At 46.3% G+C, this 23,294-nt stretch overlaps 1 protein-coding gene across 1 annotated transcript in view; it reads left to right on the top strand.

Moving 5' to 3' along the window:
* Positions 1-23,294, top strand: part of F13A1 (coagulation factor XIII A chain) — a 137,785-nt gene that overhangs the window by 87,025 nt on the left and 27,466 nt on the right. Inside the window, exons 9-11 of the mRNA XM_020873228.2 lie at positions 10,352-10,455; positions 12,016-12,104; positions 20,119-20,272. Coding sequence (XP_020728887.2) covers positions 10,352-10,455; positions 12,016-12,104; positions 20,119-20,272 — 347 coding nt within the window. The remainder of the gene's footprint in view (positions 1-10,351; positions 10,456-12,015; positions 12,105-20,118; positions 20,273-23,294) is intronic.

Here is a 23,294-nt window from a genome sequence, read left to right as displayed (position 1 = left end):
CTGCTTTGCAAACTGGCTCCCCAGGAAGAAAAGACACAGAAATCAAACATGCCTCAGAAAATTTCTGTAATTCTTTGGCTGGCCTCCATGCATCTGCTTCTTAAAAAATAAAAAAATCCTAACTTCCTTCAATACTTTTTAGAAAGAATACAGTTGTTATTGTTTGTTTTTCACTTCAAATGCAAAAAAACAAAAACCTCTACTGCAATGGATAGTGTCGAATCTATAAATAAAACTCTTTCTAAGGAAGTTTTAGAGCAGAAATTCAGCAGCTTTCATGCTAGGGAGCCAGTCCTGGATGTAACACAAACCCACAGAGCCTAATCTCATTGCAGTCTTGTACTTGCATGCGGGTTTGCCTATCATAGGTGCATTTTTGCTGTTCAGACGGATACACTTAAAACAAGATCCTTTTTCCTTTGTATTGAGGTATAGCCGATTTACAAGGTTGAGATGGTTTCAGGTGAGCAGTGAAGGAATCCAGCCACATATATAAGTGTGTCCATTCTCCCCCAGCCTCCCTCCGCCTATGCTGCCTCGTAACACTGAGCAGAGTTCCTTGTGCTGGTCAGCAGGTTCTAGTCGGTTATCCATTCTAAATACAGCGTGTACCTGTCCATTCCAAACTCCCTAGCTATCTCTTTCCCCCATCCTTCCCCCTGACAACCATAAATTTGTTCTCTAAATCTGTGAGTCTCTTTCTGTAAGTAAGTCTGGTTTTGACCCCTGTTTGGGGAACTAACTCCCACCTGTTGCATGGCCAAAAAATAAAATCAAATTTTTGAAAAAGAAAAGCTCTGCAGACTGATCCACTTCGTATGTTGTTTTTAGAAGCTCAATGTGTTCTAACTAGTTGGACTTTCATGTTGCTATATTGTAGTTGAGTTTTAATCATGATACGCAAAGAGAATTATCCAAAAATGAATTCCAAGAAAAACAGAAGAAAAATTTTGAATATAAGCCAAACTGCTTACGATGTTTAGAGTTCGTAAAATTATTTTGTGATGTATCCAAGTTACCAGTCCAGAACAGCTACCAAAGATATTTATTTTCAAATAACTTATCGAGTTAACCACACTCTTGTCAGCCAAATTATTTTTGGGAAAATTACCTGGAGCTAGATCACAAGAGCTGTCATTAGAGACCTAAGAATATATGCTGTGAATCCGCTCCAGAGTCTTGAAGGAAGGATTGAGAAACTTATCTTCCACCTCCAAGAATCAAAATAGCTCCTGCTTATGGAGCGCTTTCTTTGTGCCAGGACCTAAGCTCAGTGGGTGACAGATATTGCATTAACTCATTTAATCCTTTTGGCAACCCATTAAGGTAATGCTATTGTCCTCACTTCTAGAGGAAGAAATCGAGGCACAGTAACTTAACCGTGGTCACCAGCCTTCTAGCTTCCGTGATTTCTTTTTGGAAATCATTTTTAATTCTATTGATAATCCATTGTACATAATAAATCACTTTTTTGTGTGCTGTATTCCAAATTGTCTCTTTGTCTTCAGCTTTTGACTGTTTGACTATGAGGCATTTAGGTATATATCCCTTTGAGTTTATCCTCTTTGTGTCTTTTAACTTCCAAGGTGTGTATATTGCTATCTATCGTCAAATTTGGAAAGGTTTTCAGCTATTACTTCTTCAAATGTTCTTACTGCTTCTTTCCCGCTTTCATTCCCTTCAGAGAGGCCCGTTATGTATGTGTCCCACATGCCTCAGGGCTCTGTTCGTTTTTCTTCGTATATTTCTTCTGTTATTCAGACTAGATCAATTAACTTCTCTTCAGGCTCACTGGTTCTTTACTCTTTATACCTGCTCAAATCTGCTTTTGAGACCCTCTTAGTGAATTTTTGAAATTTTTATTCCAACTATTAAACCTTTCAGCTCCAGAAATTCTGTTTGATTCATATCCATAATTTCTACCTCCTCATTGATATTCTCTGATTGGTTAGACATTGCTTTCAAAGGGCTGCCAAACAGGTTAATAGTGATAATTCATTTGCTGAAGTTTAGGGAGTGCCAAGCCCATTTTCTCTTCTTTGTTCTTTGATGAGCTGTACATTTTTATAGCCACCCTGGATGTGAGGTTGTTCATTTTCAAGACTGCCATGGAGCTACAGAGAGAGGGGTAGAAATAAGGGAAATTAAAATGCCCCCAAACTCACAGTTCTTACTGAGATTCTTTTGTTTTTGTTGAGTAAATTCTCCCTATATTGTTGCAAATCTTTGGTCCATTTCCAGAGTTCTGGAGAAGCTGGTTTTGATCATGTTAGGGTTCTCATGATGTTCATGAAGGAGTAGATTTTTGGAAGCCCTTCCCTTGCCATTCTGGGACTTTTTTCTCCAGAGCACACTTTTAACCACTATACAAGTGGTTAGAAATTTGGGGCCTACCATACCCCTGGAGGGTTTTACATCTGTAGGAATAGCTTGGAGGAGGGCACGGAAACCCCTACAGTACTTTTGTCTGGAGAATCCTATGAGCATAGGAGCCTGGCGGGCTGCGTGTCGTCCGTGTGGTCACCAAGAATCAGACATGACTGAGCAACTAGGCGGAACACAGGAATAGTTTTGGGTCTGAGGTCGTCTTCCTGACATAACAGCTGCTGAAATACAAATTACCTTATGTATTTTTTATTTCATCAAGTCTTCTGTACATTATAAGGCATCATATTATCTTTCAGGAATTGTGTATAGAGATCTGTGGACTTTGTTTCAGTATAATAAACGGGGTGTTATGAAACATTTGTTTTAAAATTAGAAAGGGACACTAAGTTTTGAAGGTTGACAATCACTGCACAGGACTCTGCTCCCCTTCCTTTCATATTGCTGTCCTAGCCCTGCAGCAGTGATGCCTCCAAAGTTATCTCCCAAATACTTGTTCTACGCAGGTCCCACCTTAGAGGGACAAAGAGGGGGTTTGGAGGTAAAAAATGAGAGAGCATCACAAACACTTCTCATTAGGTCAGAATCTAATGAGATTAGAATGAAAGAAGAAAATGGAAGCCATCTGATACACCACGTAGAAAGTACTAAGGTATCTTCCACAGCAAGAAAAATGTCATGTTTTGGTTAATCATAAATTCTGCTTGAGAGAGTCATCTTATACACAGACCAAAGGTTACTAGTTTTCAAATAATTAAAGCTAATAAAATATGTACCACCTAAGCTATACTGAATGGAATTTAGTTTCTTTTGATGATCAACAAGACCTCTTGAAAAACTTCATATAAAAAAGAGTTTTCAGTATAGCATAAACAGCCGTATAATGGAAAAAAGTCATTTTGGTAACCACTAAGACTGTTGGCTGTATTTTTAAAAACTCCTCTCGATAATTATGGATAAACTTGGTCAGAATTTATTGTAAAAAGCTTTTTAGATGTTCAAGTTATTCTCAAAATCCAGTCTCTTCTCCATTTTCGGCAAGAATAGTAATTGATAATTTGCTATGCAAGAGAGAGGTAAGGCGTCACAGTGAACCCAGCTGAGGGGATGCGGCACAATGACAGAGGACCTCCCGCTAAGCAGTGATGCCAGACACGGCTCCTGAGTGGGTGGCGTCTACCTCCTGAACCTTTGCGAGGTTCCTTTTGGTCTCTTCCATTTCTGGTGCCACAATTAAAAAATAAAACAGATAATCAAATGAGGGAAAACTATCAAAAGAGGAGAAAAAATAAATTTTACATGATCATCTCCTAATGTCCTAAAAATCATTGCTAATAAAGCTGCTGTAAAATTCTTTCCATAATATTCTCTCCATAAATATTCAAGATCTCAATAGCTGGAATCTTGAGAAGAGAGGGGAAAGGCTATCTACTTTCAAGACTTAGGCAAAACACATTCTCAGGAGAAGTTGTAAGCAGAAACAAACTTGCTTAGTAGTAGCATGCTGTATGTGTAACTGAATACATCTGGGCTGGCGTTTATCCGGTAGAGCCTGGGAGGACCGTGCCAACATTTAGACCATACCAACTTTCTAATTGGTTCAAGTTCATGTCCATTGAGTTGGTGATGCTATCTAACCATCTCATCTTCTGCTGCCCTCTTCTCCTTTTGCCTTTAATCTTTCCCAGCATCAGGGTCTTTTCCAGTGAGCAAACTCTCAGGAGATAGTGGAGGACAGGGAAACCTGGCGTCCTGCAGTCTATGGGGTCACAAAGAGCTGGACATGACTTAGTGACTGAGAAACAACATCATTCTGATCGGTTGCAGCTTCCAATTAGCTGATGTCTGTGTCTGAGCAGTTATTAATTATGTTAATTATCACCCCTACTGTAAATGTACCTCATAAGTTCATTTTTGGAGTTACAGCACATCCCCAAGGCCGTGCCATCTTCAGCCCCCTTGACTGGGGTCTCCAACGCTACATCAGGGGCTTCCCTGCTGCCTCAGCTGGTAAAGATCCCTTCTCCAGGGGATCTTCCCAGCCCAGGGACTGAACCTTGGTCTCCTACGTTGCGGGCAGATTCTTTCCCGTCTGAGCCACCAGGGAAGAGATGAGGGTGCACCTGTCTCCTACAAACACAAAGAGTTTGCAAAACAAACCAGTAGCTTTTTCCAACCCCCTGCCATTTTTCCAATGAGTTCAAATACTTGGTTTACATTTGAAGTTGGTCCAAGACATCTCTTCCAGGGCTTTCTCTCGATCTTATTTGTGGTCTCCCTTGAGCCCTAATAAAGCTGCAGAAACAGAATTGCAATCCCACATCTCTTTCTTCTTAGGGAAGAAAACCTTTCTGCACAGATTGCAGAAAAGATGACCCTGTGGAATGTTTAAGCAGTTAGCCAAGTTAAAGGCAGTAAAGGACGCCTTGCTTAGACTATCCACTCCATTTGAACATACAGCATGCAGAGCTGTGTTCTTTCTTCTTTAATGAAATGTACTTCTCTTAAATGTTTTTTTCTGTATATATTTATTACAAAAATTTCAAACATTGCAGGAAAAAAGTACAAAAAGAAGAGTCATCCACTTTCTAACTACTCAGAATATTTGCAACATTTTGTTAAGCATTCTTTAACAGGTCCCTTTGCACACTGTATTCATTTTTTATTGTTGCATAACAAATTACCAGAACCTTGGCAGCTAAAACGGCACAAATGTATTACCCAGCAGTCTCTGTGGGTGAGGAGTTTGGGCACAGTGTAGCTGGTCCTCTGCCCAGGGTCTCAAATGATGGCCATCAAGGCAGTAACTGTGGGCCCCTCTGATGCTCGGTGCTGTCTTCCAAGTTCACTCAGGTTGCTGGAAGGATCCAGCTCCTTCCTGCTGCAGACCTGGCGGAAGTTGCCATTTTCTTCCAGGCCAGCAGGGGAATGTATATGCTGCCTCAGATCTATGGTTTGCTCTGTCTCAGACCTCTAGACCCAGATTTAAGGGCTCACGTGATTAGGTCAGGTCCACATGATAATCTCCTTTTTAATTAACTCGTAATCAGCAGATTAATTAGCTTAATTACATCTGCAAAATCCTCTTTGCCAGGTAAAGTAATATAATCCCAGGAGTGACAACCCATGCGATTCATAGACATCACCCATATTCAAGGGGGAGGGATTCATACAAGAGTGGGGCTCATTGAAAACTCTGCCTTCCACACAAATGGACATCCACAGGGAACACTGTATGTTGTGTTCTGTGGTGTTATTTTAAAAATAGATATGCCCTGGTTATTTTTCCTACCTAATAAATACAGATCAGATTTTTATGGCTGAAGACTGTTCTATTTTGTGATTTTAAAATAATTAATCGCATACTGGATGGTTTCTGGTTTTCCTTCTTAAAAATTACAGAAGGACGAACATCCTCGTGTACATGTCTTTACCTCTGCGTGATTATTTCCCATGCACAGTTCTGAGGAAAGGGCTTTACCGAATCGAAGGATAAACTAAGCCAGTGCTGTGACGTCCCTTCCAGGGCCCTCCAGCAGTGCACGGTGCTGCTTTTCTGCTGAGGTTCTGCTTCAGGGGAAGATCTCTGCGTCCTTTGCACCTACACCACTGAGTCATTATTGATAGCATCCTTGAAAGGAGTTCTGGAAATTACTAGCTGCCACGGCAGGGAACATACGGGAAGTGACATCAAGAAACAACGTGCTTTTCACGTCTCGCCTCCATCATTATCTGCCCAAAGAAGCCCTTTTCAATTTGATCAAATAATTCTCAACAAAACAGGGGCTTTGTTTTAACGTCTACACTGCTTCTTTAGAAAGAGGCAACACGGATACTAGATCACAGAGAACATTTATAATCTTTTTAACTTTAAAAGGACACTGCCTATTTCGATAGTTTAGTGGGACGTCAGGTTCCAAGTTTGAAGGCTCTGAGAAAATACAAACTGTGAATCTTAAAAAACAAACAAAGATTTAATTCTGCCTGCCTTGCTGAGAGATCCTCTTGCCTCTCAAGAAAACAGTACCTGGTGAGCAGCTGCTAAGGGCCAGATCTGGTGCTGGGAATGTGATGGTGAACAGGCAGGCGGCACCCACAGAATGAATCCAGCACTCTGAGCATGCATGATGAAACTGAAAGGTGTATTTATCTAGATAGAGATCTAAGTTAAAAGGCTCTAAAATTAAAAAAAACAAAACCTTTCTAGGAAGCATATCTATTTCTAACCTGGATAGAGGTAAATGGAATTCAGCCATGTCTGTAAATATTAGCTCCTTTCACAGAGGCACCTGAGATGTCCAAGGCAGGCACGTGTACCCAGAAATACTGACCACCCAGACAAAAAGGGGACCGTCGTGGCGTGGTGACTCAGGTCACGTTTCCTCGGGCCATTCCTGAGCAGAGAAAGAGGCGTGATGGGACGAGCCCTGTGCCTGCAGAGGGTGCAACCTTGCCGGCTGCCCGAGGCCACTCTGGGAGCCCAGCTACTGTCCTTTCCGCCTGCTGACCAAGGCCCAACCCCTCCGGAACATAGCAAGTTATCTCCACCTCGGCCACGGCTATAGGTTCCTGACCCTCTTATGAAACTCTTCCACCTTAAACACCCCTTAACCTTCCGCCTTCCGTCCTGAAACTAGAAGAGATGTGAGTAGCTGATTAGATATTTTAGTCAGAGAAGAGAAACTTTCCCCCCATTTCCTGGTCGTTTGAAAAGAAAGAAAATCCTCAAGGCAAAGTCTTTACCTGAGGTTTGAGAACAACACTTACCTTGTTCAAGGCTAACCTGGCCCCAGTATCTGAATTTAAGTAAAGAGGTCTGGGGCCTATTAATCTAGGGCAGTGCTGGGGAAGCCGGGGTTGCTAAACACTGCAGGCTGTGTGGGATGCAGGATGGCAAGTGTTTCGTTGCTGTTTTTTCTGGGCCTCTCTGCCCGCTGGTGTGACTTTCGCCATCTGGAGGGAGGCTCGCGTTGTTTAACACATGATCTCGGTGACCTTCCTTCCAGCTTCGGAGCAAAGACAGGGGCTCTCAGGTGAGAGCTAACCCCAGGCTCCCACCCCGACACCCCACACCGTGACTCCAACCTCCATCTGCTCATCCCTCCAGGCAGACAGCGTCACGATCCCCGTGTTTGTCCACGGCGCCGCTCTTGACCTACGCCCCCTGCACCTTTGGTGTCTGAGCCCCTTTTGATCCCATCTCTCCCTTTATTCTATCTTATTCTCGCTCTCTCTCCACTGGCTCCTCCTCCAAAGACACGACACTCTCTCCTAATGGAAAAATAATCCGAACAATCTTCCCGTGTTGCACTGTTTTCCAGGCACTGGCCTGTCTTCTCGGCTTCCACTCACAACCCGAGTCGCTCTTGGGGCAGAACTCGACTCAGTGCATCTCCCTGCCCACACCCTCCCCACCTGGCCTTTTCCTCCATCACTCTCCCCCATCAACAGTAAAGATGCTGGTGGCTTCCTCCTTGTCAAATCCCGAGTCACTTGTGTATATAAAGATGCCTCTTGGGTTTCATCCTTAGGGTTTCTCACAGGCCCTGAGTCCATCATCTCCCAAACAAACCTGTCACCCACCCAGCACCCCGCCCCTGCCCCCGACACAAACCTTCTCTTCCTCCTCCAGCGGTCTTGGTAAACGGGACCATCACACTCCCTGGAAACTGGGAAGCTTCCTCACACACACGGTCCCTTCCTGATGGTTCCTCTTCCCTACGGTAATGGGGAGCCCAGTCCCCCGTCCTCACCCAGCTCTCTCAAGTACAGATCTGCAGATTTAACTGACCCAAGGAGAAAGCCCAAATATTTAACTTGGGATAAAAGGATCGCCATCTCATCCTCACCAAAGCACAGCCTAAAAGCGTGGATCCCGTAGCTGTAACTCGCTGTGTGACTTCAGGCAAGACTCTTAATCTCCTGTGATTCTGTCTCCTGCCTTGTAATCAGGGGTTAATAGTGACAGTACCTTTCTGCTGGCACGCTGGGTAAGCCAGGTGTGCTCAGGTACGCAGAGGCTTTAGAAGAGTGCTGGGCGCACAGAAGTGCTGTGTGTACCTGTCAGTCTTGTGACTCACTGCCCACCGCTGCCTGCCAACCCCTCCTCCCCAGATACGCAAAGACGCTACCCACCTGCCACAGCGAACAGCATGCAGGTTGCCAAACACTGCATGCCTCCACAACCTGGCTGTTGGTCCTTTTTTGACCTGCCAAGCTCTCATTTGTCCGGGGGACTCAGCTCAAACATCACTTCGGCTGTGAAGTCTTCCCTCCTGCACCCGGGGCTTCCCCACTGAGACCCCACTGACCCCCCTGAACTTCCCCTGTAGCGTGCATCTCTGCAATTACTGTTAAGTCAGAGAGTTGCCATGTTTGAACCCATATCCTGTGCCAGGCCTTCTTCTAAGTGCGTTAAGCTTCACAGCGAACCTATGAAATGCTGAAACAGCTGCTTCCTGAGTTTGTCTCTCCTTGATCGTGGAGTTCCTTACGGACAGGAGCCTATGTTTTGATCATGGGTGGGGATCCAGCACGGTGCCTGGTACATGATGTGTGTGTGTGTGTGTGTGTGTGTGTGTTCAGTCGCTCGGTCGTGTCCAACTCTGTGACCCAATGGACTCTAGGCAGCCAGGTTCCTCTGTCCGTGGGATTCCTCAGGCAAGAATACTGGAGCAGGCTCTTCCTAACCCAGGGATCGAACCAGGGTCTTTTGTGTTTTCCGCATTGGCAGGAGGATTCTTTACCACTAGCTCTGCCTGGGAAGGCAGTGCATGGTAGGTGATGCATAGTTAAATAAATGCGTCTGAGCTGAGTCAGTCAAAGATGAGCAGGACTCGGAGAGGGCTGGGAACGTGTACGAATCCTGACGCTGCAGGACACTGAGGAAGGGAAGGATGGTAGCCGGATCGGAAATTCATCAGCGCTATAAACAGAGACGGCTGTAATTTCCTCATGCCACCGTTAAGCTGCTATTACTACCTGAGTATTTTCTGTAGTGCCGACAGGTTAATGCGCTCTCATTCATTTCTATAATGTCGTATAATTTCAGGTCTTTCCAAGGACGTAATCATGCGATTCTTGATGATAGTTTATCCCAGGCTCTTGCTTCACGGGTCCCATGCCAAGTCTAAAAGTTTTGCAGGGCCCTTAACTCATGGGTCGCCCAGCTTTGATAAACCGTAGAGACACTCACCTTGGCAACATTTTCTTCTTGTTGGACACAAAATGGAAATTCACTACAATGTTATAGTTTCTATGCCGATAGTCTAAGCCCATAAACAAAAGCATTTTATTGCTTAATTGTTACAAAAGGCTGTGCTTTGTATAAGTCTAATATATATATGTGTGTGTGTATGTATATGGAATTCAAAGATATATGTGTTTCGATTTTAATTAACTTGTCTTTTCTACCATATCTCTTGAGCCCATAGTAAATTCTGTTTCACTAGGCAGCAGACAATGGGTAAGATTAAAATTGTTTAAGGCATTGATTAGAATCTCTCTGGGTGGCCTTAAAGCTGCAGGGAGAGCCATGTGCCACCATGTGAGTGCCCCCTGGGGGTACCAGAGGAAATGGACCTGCCCAGGAAACTTACGTCCAGATCCTCAGTAAGTCTCTGGGAGGCTTCCGTTTAGCTTAAGCAAGTCCAATAATTTATAGGCTTCCCAGTGGCTCAGTGGTAAAGAACCCACCTGCAGTGCAGAAGATGAAAGAGACACGAGTTTGATCCCTGGGTCGGGAAGTTCCCCTGGAGGAAGAAGTGGCAACTAGTAGAGCAATTATCCTGCAGTAAAAAAATAAATTAATTAAAAAAATAAGAAATGGCAACCCATCCCAATATTCTTGCCGGAATTTCCAATATTTTATAGAGAGCATATCTGCAGGATTTTTGGTCCCTTTTTGATTTCCTGGAGCACTGGATATGATGGGAAGTCTAATCTCACTGGGGTGGTGTTTTCTAAGGAACTACCACTGCTGGAACGAAGCCTGGATGACGAGGCCGGACCTTCCCGTGGGGTTTGGAGGTTGGCAAGTCGTGGACAGCACCCCCCAGGAAAACAGCGATGGTAAAGCCGCATCCTCTCTCGGGGAAATCGTTGCATTCCTGATATTTATATTTTGCTTTTATGATTGCATCTAATGTGTGGGAAACACGCCAGCCTGGTGGGAACCAACATCAGCCGGGTGCTTCCTGGACACGCACGGCATCAACTGCCCGCCAGCCAGGTTTAATTTCATTTCAATGGCGGTCTTTACTCTGATTACTTTGTAACTTTTGGGGGGGGGGAAGCATAAAACTTAACATATATAATTCATCGACTCTTGCTTTGATCAGCAATTTTGAAGACAAGAGGAAAACTATTTGTGTAAGCACTTTCACTTGGCTATAAAGTATATTTCAGCCCCGCCTGACACACAGTGCTAAAATAGAAGGTGGTGAAGAAAATAAAGACCTCAGAAAATAATTATGGAGCATTCTTTAAATTGCTATCTTTTCAGAACCTGATTTCTTTCCAGGCTGTGTGATTTCTTTCAAAACTTGAGTATGTGGATACTTGTCTTCTAATTTGCAAATTATGCTAAGTAGTGGCTTCTATGACACCCCCACACCTTCAGATTTTTATAAAATCACATCATAAGCCTTCATTTCCCTTTAATATGATGATAAAAATCAGTGCCTAGGGGCATTATTTTTATTTCCCCAGGTACTGATGTAAGATATTGATGAACTAGCAATGAGATCTGGAATGCATGAAGTGTTAATAATATACCCTCTGATGTACAGCCCTCTGTCTCAAAAAGCTTAACTGTATCCTGGCCTCTAATGGATGGAACAGTTCTTAGAGCTGAGATGACCTTCCCGGGTTATAGTCCTCAAATGAGGCTCAAATGGAATTTTCCATTTCTTTCTTTAAAAAGGATATTGATGTGTGCATATACAGATATATATATATAAACGTCCATTACATACTCATGAGAGAACATCAGGACAATACTGGATTTTGAGAGAAAGTTCAACACTTCCTCATGTTCTGTATTATATGTCATAAAGAGGTATCTGAGTGACGAATGGCAGCTAATCTCTTAGTAACAAGAGAGAGAGCTAGCTAAAATTCAAAATACTTTGTAAAAGTCGGTGTGGGCCTACTAACTTCCCAAAAGCACGTGGTCCATGTAGCATGGCTAGTATCCAGATTCTATGGTTAAACTTTGTTATAATGTCTAAAAATGAAAACAAACAAACAAGTCCTGGGGACATGTCCCCGTTTCCAACATTCCAGATGCCACTTCTAACAGGATAAGCCCTACGTCAGCCAACAGCTTGGCCCCCACACGCTTGAGCCTGTTTGTAGTTGGAAGAGTAGATGCAGGAATGGTGTGCCCTTGGTTCTTTTCATGACTTTGGTCTGGGATTTGCAGAAGCATTTCTACCATGTCCCTCCCTGTTGATGGCACATGATGGCCCACTCTGGCCATGGAAAGAACTGGGGCCGCACTGGTGATGACCTTGAGGAGTGATTGCCCCTACAGCCCGCTCAAGGCTGTGACCTGTATGCGGACCAGTTCTGTAACCGGAAAGACCCAGAGACGGGGGACTCACACTCTCCTTCCTCTGTGTGGTTCAGGGATGTATCGGTGCGGCCCCGCCTCTGTTCAAGCCATCAAGCACGGCCATGTCTGCTTCCAGTTTGATGCGCCCTTCGTTTTTGCAGAGGTAAGTGGAGCGTTAACCAGACACCGTTCCAACCTCCGGGTGCTACCTGCTCTATGCAGTTCTTACTTAACATTGTTCTTCCCTTGATGCTCTGAGATTTCTCCACCTGAAAGCAATTGCTTTAGTCACCTTAGCTTAGGTCTCTGTACCCAGGAAGTAGGTACCAACTGCTGCCAAGAAATTAAGTGACTAAGTGAATCACTGAACTAAAAATTGGTGGAGACCATCCACGAACTGACATGGGAGAGTGCCCTACTTCACTCTGAGACTAGCCCAGTGGGTCACACAAAATAAAATCCAAACACACCCCAACTGTGGTCTTATTCTGGGAACCCCAGTCCGTCTCCTGCTATTCCAAGCCATCCTCTACCAGCAGGAACAGAGTAAGCCGTTACAATACGGATGTGAGAAAACAGACCTGGAACACAGCTCACTGACAGGTGGATGGGGGCACTTTGGGAAGAGGCGGAAATTCTGGAAGAACTGGGTGGAGGCTGGAAGCAGAGAGAGCAATTCAAAGGTGCTCCAAGGGAGCTCTGAAAGTCAAAGTAAATGTAAGAACTACCAGGTAGAGGAGAAGGCCCGGCCGGGAGGCTGCCGGGGTGGGGGAAGGGGGAGGAGCAAAGAAACATGCGAGGTTGAGAGGCGGGACTTACCCAGAGTATGATTTCACCAGTAAACATGGTGAAATAACATCTACCACCATGGAATCACTTTGCCGACCGTTTGATGCTCTCAGCAACCCTTTAAAATGGCTGTTATAATTCTTCCCATTTTACAGGCAAAAAGTGATTAAATAACCTTTCCATGAGCATCTAACCAATAAAGAGTAGTGATAAGATTTAAACCCAGGCAAGCACCAGGTTCAATCCCTGGGTTAGGAAGATTCCCTGGAGAAGGAAATGGCAACCCATCCAGTATTCTTGCCTGGAAAATTCCATGGACAGAGGAGCCTGGCAGGCTACAGTGCATAGTGTTGCAAGAAGTCAGAAGTGACCGAGTGAATGAGCCCACATGTAGGCACCCAACCTTACGCTAGTAGCCACCACATTCTGCTACTATTCTAGAATGAATACATATGTATTATTAATATGCATCTAGCACTGTGGGAATTCAGAAGCCTGAGTCCTTAAGAAAGTTGATTCTTGATGGAGGTAGTGGTACCTAAACACAGCAACATTTAAAAAACAACGATGAGAGTGTTACTGCGGAACCAAAGGTCAAACCAGTGATGTGGGTGATAAATGACCTGCATTTATGTTAATTGAGAAATCCGAGCTAGGACTGCCGCAGGACAGCAGAGACCACCAGGCCCTGTCCTGGGAGAGGGCGGCGGGACAGACTCAAGGATAGCTGCGTGATGGCCACAGTGGATCCAGCGGAGTGTCACAGAGCCCATGGAGGGGAGGGCCGGGGGTGCTCCCTGGAGGGAGTGGAGCCTGAGCCGCGTCGACGGATGACTAGTAGTTATTCCGCTTTCCTGGTGGCTCAGTGGTATCCACCTGCAATGCGGGAGATGTGGGTTCGATCCCTGGGTCAGGAAGAGCCTCTGGAGAAAGAAATGACAACCCACTCCAGGATTCTTGCCAGGGGAAATCTCATGGACAGAGCAGCCTGGCGGACTTTACAGCCCTTGGGGTCACAAAGCTCAGTGGCTGAGCACAAGCAGATAAGATGGTACTCAGGCAAAAGAGGTAAGGGAAAAAAGCCAGAGGAAGGAAGGAATTTCAGACAGAGGGGGAAACTTGAGCTTCCAAAAGGTACGTGCAGACAATTAAGAACTATTCGGGAACTTGCCTGGCAGTCCAGTGGGTAAGACTCCAAGCTCCCAGTGCGAGGGGGTGTGAGTCTGATCTTAGGAAGCTAAGACCCCACATGCCCTGCAGCATGGCCAAGAAAACAAAAAATAAATAAATGAAAAGGAAAACCATCGAGGCTCACGAACAGTGACGTGTTGGGTGGTGCCAGGTGGTGACCGCTGAAGAACCTAGACGCCGGACATTGTGAGCTGAGAATGGACAAGAGAGGCTTCCCAAGGGGAAGGAGAAGGAACGGAGCCTGTTCATCCCAGGCTGGAGGGGAAGGCCTCTGGGCGGAAGCCCCGGGGCGGCCTGACTTCACGCCGCGCCTGAATCAGGTGAGGGATGGCAGGCGATGAAGGAGAAGGCCGGCCTGGGAATGTCTCAGAGATAAAACAAGAATAAACAGGCAGACCCCAAAACCGAACATGTGAATTACACGAAAGGAACAATGCGTCTTCCACTGTACCTGCCGTCGCAGTTTCTAGAAGCCTTGGGAGAACAGGCAGACTGTATTCGGGATTTTCACATGCTGGATTTCGTTTTGAGATTTCAAGACTTGTGTGATCCTCCCCAACTGCCATCTGATCTTCTCCCAGGCCATGAGGACTTCTTAACGGGAAATCTTTCTAAAACTCACTAAGCCTTGTGTGTGTAGTTTTATTATGCTTTGTTGCTGCGGAGGAGAGAGGAACAGACTCCCTCCAAGAGCAAAGTGCCTAATAGCTGCTAACGCAAACGCTTTCCGCTGTTATTAAGTATAGATCGGGGTGTTGTGAGTGTCACTGGGACCCGCAGATCGCAATTATTCCTCTCTCACCCAATGCAGCCTTGTCTGACAGCACACACGATTTGTTGCTCTGGTGCGGGCTGGGCTCCGGGGCTGAGCCCTTTGTAAGAGACGCTCAGATGGCTGAAAAGTGCGTGAGGAGTCAGGATGCTTCTCTCAGGGGTCCTAAAGCAGGGCTCTGTGGGGGGCGTCGTCCTGACTTTAATGAGCGCCTGCCTGGCTCGGGTCCCAGACCACTGTGCTCCCCCTTCCCGCCTCCTCGCTGCATCAGCCTGCTTCTCGCCACCCCCGCCACATCCGCCAGAATGTACCTACTCTTGCCTCCCAGCAGGCCGGCTTTCTTGGTCACTCTTGACTCATTTCCGGGCCGGACCAGGCTTCTGCTCGTGGACCAGCTTTTGGTTTCCTCGCTGAGTGAAAGCAGAAGCCCAAAGGAGAGCTGTGCACAAGAGCACCCACCTCTGCGCTTTTCCCATCTCCAGATTTCTTCCTGGGATCGGGGCTTCTTTCTCTGCCGCCCTCCATCCTCTTGCCCTCAGCCCTGCGGTGGGTGTCTTCTGCCTGCTCTGGAGGTTCCCAGAGAGGGCAGAGCAGGTCTCAGCGTCTGCGGCTCCCTTCCCGGTCCGGGTCCCTGAGCATTCGGAGGTGCTGCCTCTCTTCTGTCTAAGCTGCTTCTAACTGTTGTCCCCTTCACTTCATCCCACCAGACTCACACACACTCACACTCACAGAGAGACACATTCACACATACTCCCTCAGACATTCACACTCACACACTCACACACAGACACACACACTCTCTCTCACAGACACACACACACACACACTCTCTCACACACTCACACTCACACGCTTGCACACTCACACACACACACATTCTCTCCCATATACTCACACATTCACACACACACACTCACATGCTTGCACACTCACACACACTCACAGACACATTCACATATACTCCCTCACACATTCACACTCACACACAGACACACACACTCTCTCTCACAGACACACACACACACACACTCTCTCACACACTCACACATACTCACACACACACACACACACACCCTCCCTCCTGGCACTGAGGTGGTTCTTGAAGCAGAAGTGACGGGCCGCCTGGGGTCACCATCACCGCCCCGTGGCTCCAGGAGCCGCGCCTTCCCTAGTCTGGGGCCGGCAGTTCTCCGGACTCAAACTGTCCAACAGCTTCTCTGCTGATTCTTTGGCCTCAGTTCAAGGTTGTTTATTTCACTACCAGTTATCAGATGCAGTACATTTGGGGATATCTCAAAATAATTCACCCTTTCGTTCAAATCACATATAAAACTCTGGAATCATCTTGGCTTCTCTTTCTAACCTCCCTTAAGCATTTTTCCAGAAACACCTTCCAATTATCCCAGATCCAGGCGTGTCTGCGCCTCCATCACAACCCTCTGAGCTCTGGACACCTCTGAGCTCTGCAACATCACGTCCTAACTCATTTCTTCCTCCTTGCTTGCCCCTCTCCAGGTTACTCTCCACAGAGCAGCCAGAATTACCCTTTACAATGTGAATAAAAACATGCCACTCCCCTGCCAAACCTTTGAATGGATTCCCACCACGTTTACAATTAAGCGTAAATCTTTACAAGATTTCTGTGATCTATGAGATTCTGTGTGATCCGGCCCCTGGTTTCCCCTCCACCCCCATCCCTTGCTCATGTGCCTCCAGCCACATGGACCCCCTTGCTCTTCTGGAAACATCACAGACTGTTCCTTTGGCCATGAAAGCTTTTGTCCCACCCTCTACCCCTCTCCGCATGTTCTGCACCCTCACTGCATCCATGTCTCTGCTCAGCCCACCTCCTTAAGGAGACCTCCACTCCCCGCATCTCCCACATGAAGCAGGCCTACCCGTCCCGCTGTTTCTGTTCTTCTCTGACTTAGTGTTATGGTTTCCCTCCCTTCTATAACATAAGTTCCTCGGAGATAGGATCTGCTGGACTCTCGTCGCTGAAAGCAGGGTCTGGCACACAGAAGCCACCAGTACACAGATGAGTGAATAATAGAAACAAGAGTGTGTGCCCGGTGCACTGCTGAGAACAGGATCTCAGGGAGACGGGGGCCAGACGGCACCTTCACGCCCGGGCCGTCCCGGCGGGAGATGAGCTCACGTGTGCGGCAGCAGGGCACGCGCACAGGAGCCCCTACGGATGAAGGAAGGCAAGCTCAGGGCGGACGTCAGCGGTGGTGCCAGGAAGGCTCCCAGACAGGCAGGCATCCGCTGCCCCCAGACAGGCAGGCATCCGCTGCCCCCAGCCCCGTGAGCCCTGGGAGCATCAGCACCTTCTCCACCACCTGTGACGCAGCTGCCTCCACTTGGGAACAAACGAACAGAGCAGACTCTGTCCTGGGTCCTGAAAACAAGAGCCTCCACCGTGAGCGCTGAGAAGTGGACACACGTTTACAGTCCATGGGCACAGGCGGGAGTTTGTAGAGAGGCTGCTCTAGCCTGAGGATCTGGCCCACCCTAGCTGAGCCCCCCGGGGGCCCTGAAACATCCAAACACGTCCTCACACTGGTCTTTACACATACTGCTCCTCCTGCTAGGAAAGTCAAGTGTTAGTCACTCAGTCATGTCCAACTCTTTGAGATCCCATGGACTATTATAGCCTGCCAGGCTCCTCTGTCCATGGAATTTTCCAGGCAAGAATACTGGAGTGGGTAACCATTTCCTTCTCCAGGGGATCTTCCCCACCCAGGGATCAAACCCAGGTTTCCTGCATTGCAGGCAGATGCTTTACCGTCTGAGCCACCAGGAAAGCTCTCCCATTATTTCCCATCTCACTTTGGAAGTGCCTGTGTTGTGTGACCATAGCCCTTCAAATCTATGTGCAGGACTAGATGGTCTCTAAGACTCCTTTCCACTCAGAAGAAATGAAACATAGGACTTTCACAGGTGGTTCTGATCTACTTGCAACCTTGCAAGGAAGGTTGCAGGCTCAGAGACGTTCGGTAACTTGCCCGAAATCACACAGCCTAGGTCCAGTGTTTCTTCCACTTGTGACTGTCCTACCACGGAGGTGCAACTGGTCTTGGATAAACTTTCTAAGCTCCTCGGTGCTTCTCATATGCAGTCAGGATGGAAAGCCATCACACCAGTGGCTGAAACTGAGAAGAAAGCTTGCAGATGTCTCCTGGAAAGAATCCTTTCCCTCCAACCTGCCCCTACCTACATGTGCAGAAGTCACTTTATGTGTGTGTTTCTCCTCTCCTCTCCCCACAAGGGACAGTGTGGTGGGCCGGCCTGAGGTTTCAGCTGATATAATCACTGCTGACCGTGACTTCGGCCATGAAATTAAAAGATGCTTGCTCCTTGAGAGGAAAACTATGACATAGGTTTTCCATAGACAGTGTATTAAAACGCAGAGACATCACATTGTTGACAAAGGTCCATATAGTCAAAGCTGTGATTTTTCCCGTAGTCATGTACGCATGTGAAAGTTGGACCATAAAGAAAGGTCAGCACCGAAGAATTGATGCTTTTGAACTGTGGTGTTGGAGAAGACTCTTGAGAGTCCCTTGAACAGCAAGGAGATCAAGCCAGTTAATCCCAAAGGAAATCAACCTTGAATATTCATTGGAAGGACTGATGCTGAAGCTCTAATATGTTGGATACTTGATGGGAAGAGCCTCCTCATTGGAAAAGACCCTGATGCTGGGCAAGTGTGAAGGCAAGCAAGAGATGGTGAAAGACAGGGAAGTCTGGTGTGCTGCAGTCCATGGGGACTTAGCGACTGAACAACAAAAAAATTCCCTAAGCTTTGCTCAAGGGAAGACAAGGATCTAGGCACTTCCACATGCAGCCGTGTCTCCCTGGAAAACTGAAAGCGGTCATACGGACTCTTTATTAAGAAGAGGTTTGTCATCATTGCTGCTGTCACTTGCAGCTGAGGAGGAAGTGGTCTGTGCCTGCGTGGCCTTCTCCAGGGGGAAACCTGAGGCGCTCAGGAAGCTCGCTTAAAGTTTCCTTAAGTTTTTTTACCCAAAATGAGAAATACTCCTTAGGTGTCTGCTCCGTCTGCTCCCGTCCTGATTCCTGATTCCACGTTTAGTCTTTCATACCTTGTGCCAAGTACCGCCAAGCCCTGGACACCGCACAGAGGAGCAGGGCCCACGCCTTCATCCTCAGAAATCTGAGGCAGGGCAGGACCACCTGGACCCCAGCTTGGGACCTCCCACTGCGTGGTGCTGTGGTCCTTCGAGGTCAGGCAGGAGAGGTGGTGTCCTGTGAAAATCCAGCAAAAAAATATGGGCCACCCTGCAGGAAGGTCAGGCTGTGTGCTCAGACCACCCTGGGTGAAGATGAGGGCCTGTGCAATGCCCACCCAGGGGAAGAGCCGGGGCGTGTGCCATGGGCCCGCACCTGCCCCGGCTGCACTTTTTCTCCACCACCTCCCAGTATTTGTGTGACCACAAACACTCTGCTGGCCCTCTGACTTGTAATGCCTCATCTATAAAACAGAGATAATAGTCCCTACTCATAGGATTGTTGTGGTGGGGTTTAAATTAAATCATTTAAAACGTCCTGAAACATTATGGATCAATAAATGTTGATTGCTTACTTTCCCCTGAGCAGAGATCAGACTTCTTGTAAATTCAGAAATTTGTGAGAAAGTAGAGAAAATTTGCTCTCTTAAACCTCATCTTTAACCTCATCAGATTTTCCCAATACCTGGCAATGATCGTTGCATTTTACTTGATTTTGATGTTTACTAATCTAAGTGAGAATCACATTTACATAGATTTTACCTTGCTCGGTCTCAGTGTTCCTGTGAAACTGGCAGAGCAAGTGTGATTATTTTCATTTTCTAGAAGCAGGAATGAGGTCCCCAGGGTAAGGTGTGTACTTTCTAACAGTGCCCCCTCAAGATCAGAGCCCATGCTCCCTGCAGCTGACCCCATGCCTTGTAGCTGCTGGTCTCTCTGCCTATCTCTGCTGGTCTCTCTGCCTATCACGGGCTTCCTTCTCTCCATTTATTTATTTTAAGCTTTATTGGGATAACATTGATATTCAGAATGCAGACGTTTAGTGTATACATCTTGATGGGTTTGAACATATGCATATACCCAGAAAAAAAAATATTTCCCAGAAGCCACCCAGCAGACTGCCTCTCCTCTCTAGAAGTAGGTCAGTCCGTTACTGTCAGCTTAAAAGAAGCTTGAGAAAGAGAATAACAGACAGGGTGCTTTCTGTTCTGCCTTAGGAGGTAGAATTTACCAGCAAGAAAAAGGAATGAAAGAAATGGTTGGTGCTTGAAACGACTTAGCCCGGTGGATAATGTCATCTGCAGGGCTCTTAGACCCTACACTATTGAGAGTTAGAGACTTTGGTGACAAGGACGTTTGACGATGCTAACGGCCTCCTCTCCTGTTCTTAGGTCAACAGCGACCTTGTTTACATTACAGCTAAGAAAGATGGCACTCATGTGGTTGAAACCCTTGATACCACCCACATTGGGAAACTAATTGTGACCAAAGAAATTGGAGGAGATGGCATAAAGGACATCACAGATACCTACAAATTCCAGGAAGGTAAGCTACTGCAGTCGAATGAGGGTCTCTCTGTCCAAGTCCGCTTCATTGCGACAGTCACCATCACCATGAAATGTGTTCTGGAGAAGGCATGGCCTTTTGCGGCACTGAAAAGTTAGAACTCGATCAACTACGCCTCACACCCACAATTTTTCATTTCGTTTTAGTTTTACTTGTTTGTTTGCTTTGAGCAGAATTCCCCTTTACATGGCTTCTGAAATAATTGGTTTAAAGTCACATCTGTTTTAACAGAATATAGAATGTGTTCTAATTCATAAAAATATGAAAGAGTCTTAATTTTAATCTTAATAGAAAGCATTACATAACTAATGTAATTTTAGTTCAATAATGAATTTTAAATAACTATTCACAGTTATTTGCTCTTGGTGTTATTTAGTCGCTAAGTCATGTCTGACTCTTTGTGACCCCGTGGACTGTAGCCCACCAGACTCCTCTGTCCGTGGGATTCTCCAGGCCAGAATACTGGAGTAAGTAGCTATTCCCTTCTGCAGGGGATCTTCCCCACCCAAGGATGGAACACATGTCTCCTGCATTCTCAGGCAGATTCTTTACCACTGAGCCACCTGGGAAGCCCTCACATTTGTTTAGAACCTTGCAAACTTTTTTCATATGCATTGTTCCATTGAAGTATCGTGGAAATTCCTTGATAGGAAGGATAGGGAATATAAATGGATGTAGGTAATATAAAATGAATAGGACATGACCACTTCACTAATTCAGGCCAAACAGGGTGAAGTCTTGTTTCAACCGTAAAACAACGCTAAGGTGGTTTTGTTAACCTTTAGCGTGTGGAGTGTTTCCCGTGGAGCTGTTGAGTTCAGTCCCATCTCAGTCACTGCTAAGTGCCTACTGTATGCCTGAAACTGTTTGGTGCTGGGCATCCCCACAGTGAGAAGGGCCCAGTTTCTGTTTCTGGCCAAGCGACAGGTTCATTCTGCTGAAGGGGCTTTGAAAACAAAAAGGGATGCTCAGTCCAACCAGGAGGTTCAGAAAAAGCAAAGCCCAGTCAGAGAAGTCACAGACCTCAGTTAAAGGAAGCTGGACTGAGGCTTCTAGAAGGTGGGAACAGGACAAAGGCATGGGGTGTGAAGCAGCAAGTGTGTTTAGGGTCCTGCAGGTAAAGAATCCGCCCACAATGCAGGAGACTAGGGTTCAATCCCTGGGTCAGGAAGATCCCCTGGAGAAGGGAATGGCAACCCACTCCAGTACTCTTGCCTGGAGAATCACAGGGACAGAGGAGCCTGGAGGGGCACAGTCCATGGGGTGGCAAAGAGTCAACATGACTTAGCATCTAGACAACAAGGCATTACTACAGCACGGGGCTCAGAGCGCCCAGAGGCTGGAGTGAAGGTTCCCCAAGGCCGGTCGTGGACAGGAGGTAAAGGAGCTTGGGGGTCTTGATGGGGACGTGGATTACAAGTTACAAGTGACTCACCACCAGAGCTTCTTCGGAATGGCATTTATTTCAGTGAATGGATGAAAAATGGAGAGTAATTAGCATACACCTAAATATTCATCAGTATTCCTGAAATGCTGAGTGCAGAATGCGTTTTAAATATTTTAGATCTGCTCCCTACTCTTGTTTACCAAAGCAATTTGCACTATAAAGAGAAAGTTCGCTGAATTGAGAACTCTTCTGCACAGTATTAGAAATTCAGGATTTGTGTCACCTGAAGCAGAGAATTTGTGCTGTGCTCCTGAAATGGTTAGTTCTTCTCTTCTGTCGGCTTTCATTCACTGCACAACAAATACAAAAGATTTTTTTTCTTTTTGACTTTTTCTTTTCTAGAAAGAGTATTTTTTAAAACATAAACACTGTGAAACAGAACAGATGAGCAATGCCCTTTTGTGATAGAGTGTCAGGCAAAAAGGTTTGGAAAGGAAAAGGAGTCCAGGAAAGAAGTGAAAGAAACTGGCTGCAACACTCGTTCATGCATCCATCCTTCCAACAACTTGCTGCTAATCACCCACCACATTCCCAACACTGTGTCCACCTGGAGACTCCCACAGTCCTGTCTCTCCATCTAAGGGAGAGACAGGCAGGAAGTGAATCCTCACCTTGCCGGGTGGTGGGTGCCCAGGACAGGGGTAGATGAACAGATGCCCGGGGACCATGGAGGACGTTAGCAGTGCACTATATTCCTTGTGTCGTATGTGTATCCTTGTAGCTTATTTTACACGTAACGGTTTGGACTTTTGAATCTCCTGCTCTCTCTTGCCCCTCTCCCCTCCCCTCTTCCCACTGGTAACCTCTAGGCTGTTCTCTGTATCTGTGAGTCTGCCGCTCTTTTGTTATATTTATTAGTCCATTTTTTAAGATTCCACATGTAAGTGATATCATACATTCTCAATCTGACTTATTTCACTAAGCATAATACCTTCCCAGTCCATCTATGGTGCTGTAAATGGTGGGTTTTCATTCTTTTTTATGGCTGAGTAGTATTCCATTATGTATATTTACCACACCTTCTTTAACCATTCATCTCTTGCTGGACACTTAGGTTGCTTTGAAATTCTTTCTTCTCTTTGTTCCTATGACACAGCTTTCTCCTGATTCCATCTCAATCTACCTCTTTTTTCTATCTTTTTCTGCAACTCAGAGCTCCCCTTTCTTCACCCCCTCAGAATGTCATTCCATTCTAGTCTTCATTCCTACCCTCTGGCTGCTGTTAACGTGCACACACATACTGATTCTCCCAAGTCTGTGTCCAGCCTAGACTTACTTTTAAGCCCAGCACTCACCTAAATGTCCCATAGGAACCTGAAGCTGAACCTTCCCAAATGCCACCTTCTCTCATTCCCTCCCCACCCCAGATCTGTTTCTCCCACACTTCCTACTCCAGAGAAGAGAACCGTGATCCGCCCAAACTCAGCACATTGAGAATCCACCAAGCAGAATAGCCCCTAAATGTCCTCTTCAAACAGTTCGCATCCATCTCCTCCCCTCCATCTCCACGGCCACTCTCTGAGAATCAAATGGCGTCGGGCTTAGAAGCCCTTT

Source organism: Odocoileus virginianus, chromosome 27 (assembly GCF_023699985.2).
Source record: "Odocoileus virginianus isolate 20LAN1187 ecotype Illinois chromosome 27, Ovbor_1.2, whole genome shotgun sequence".
Classification (NCBI taxonomy): Eukaryota; Metazoa; Chordata; class Mammalia; order Artiodactyla; family Cervidae; genus Odocoileus; species Odocoileus virginianus.
The sequence above is the reverse complement of the archived record's forward strand: the minus strand, read 5'-3'. Positions and strand labels throughout refer to the sequence as shown.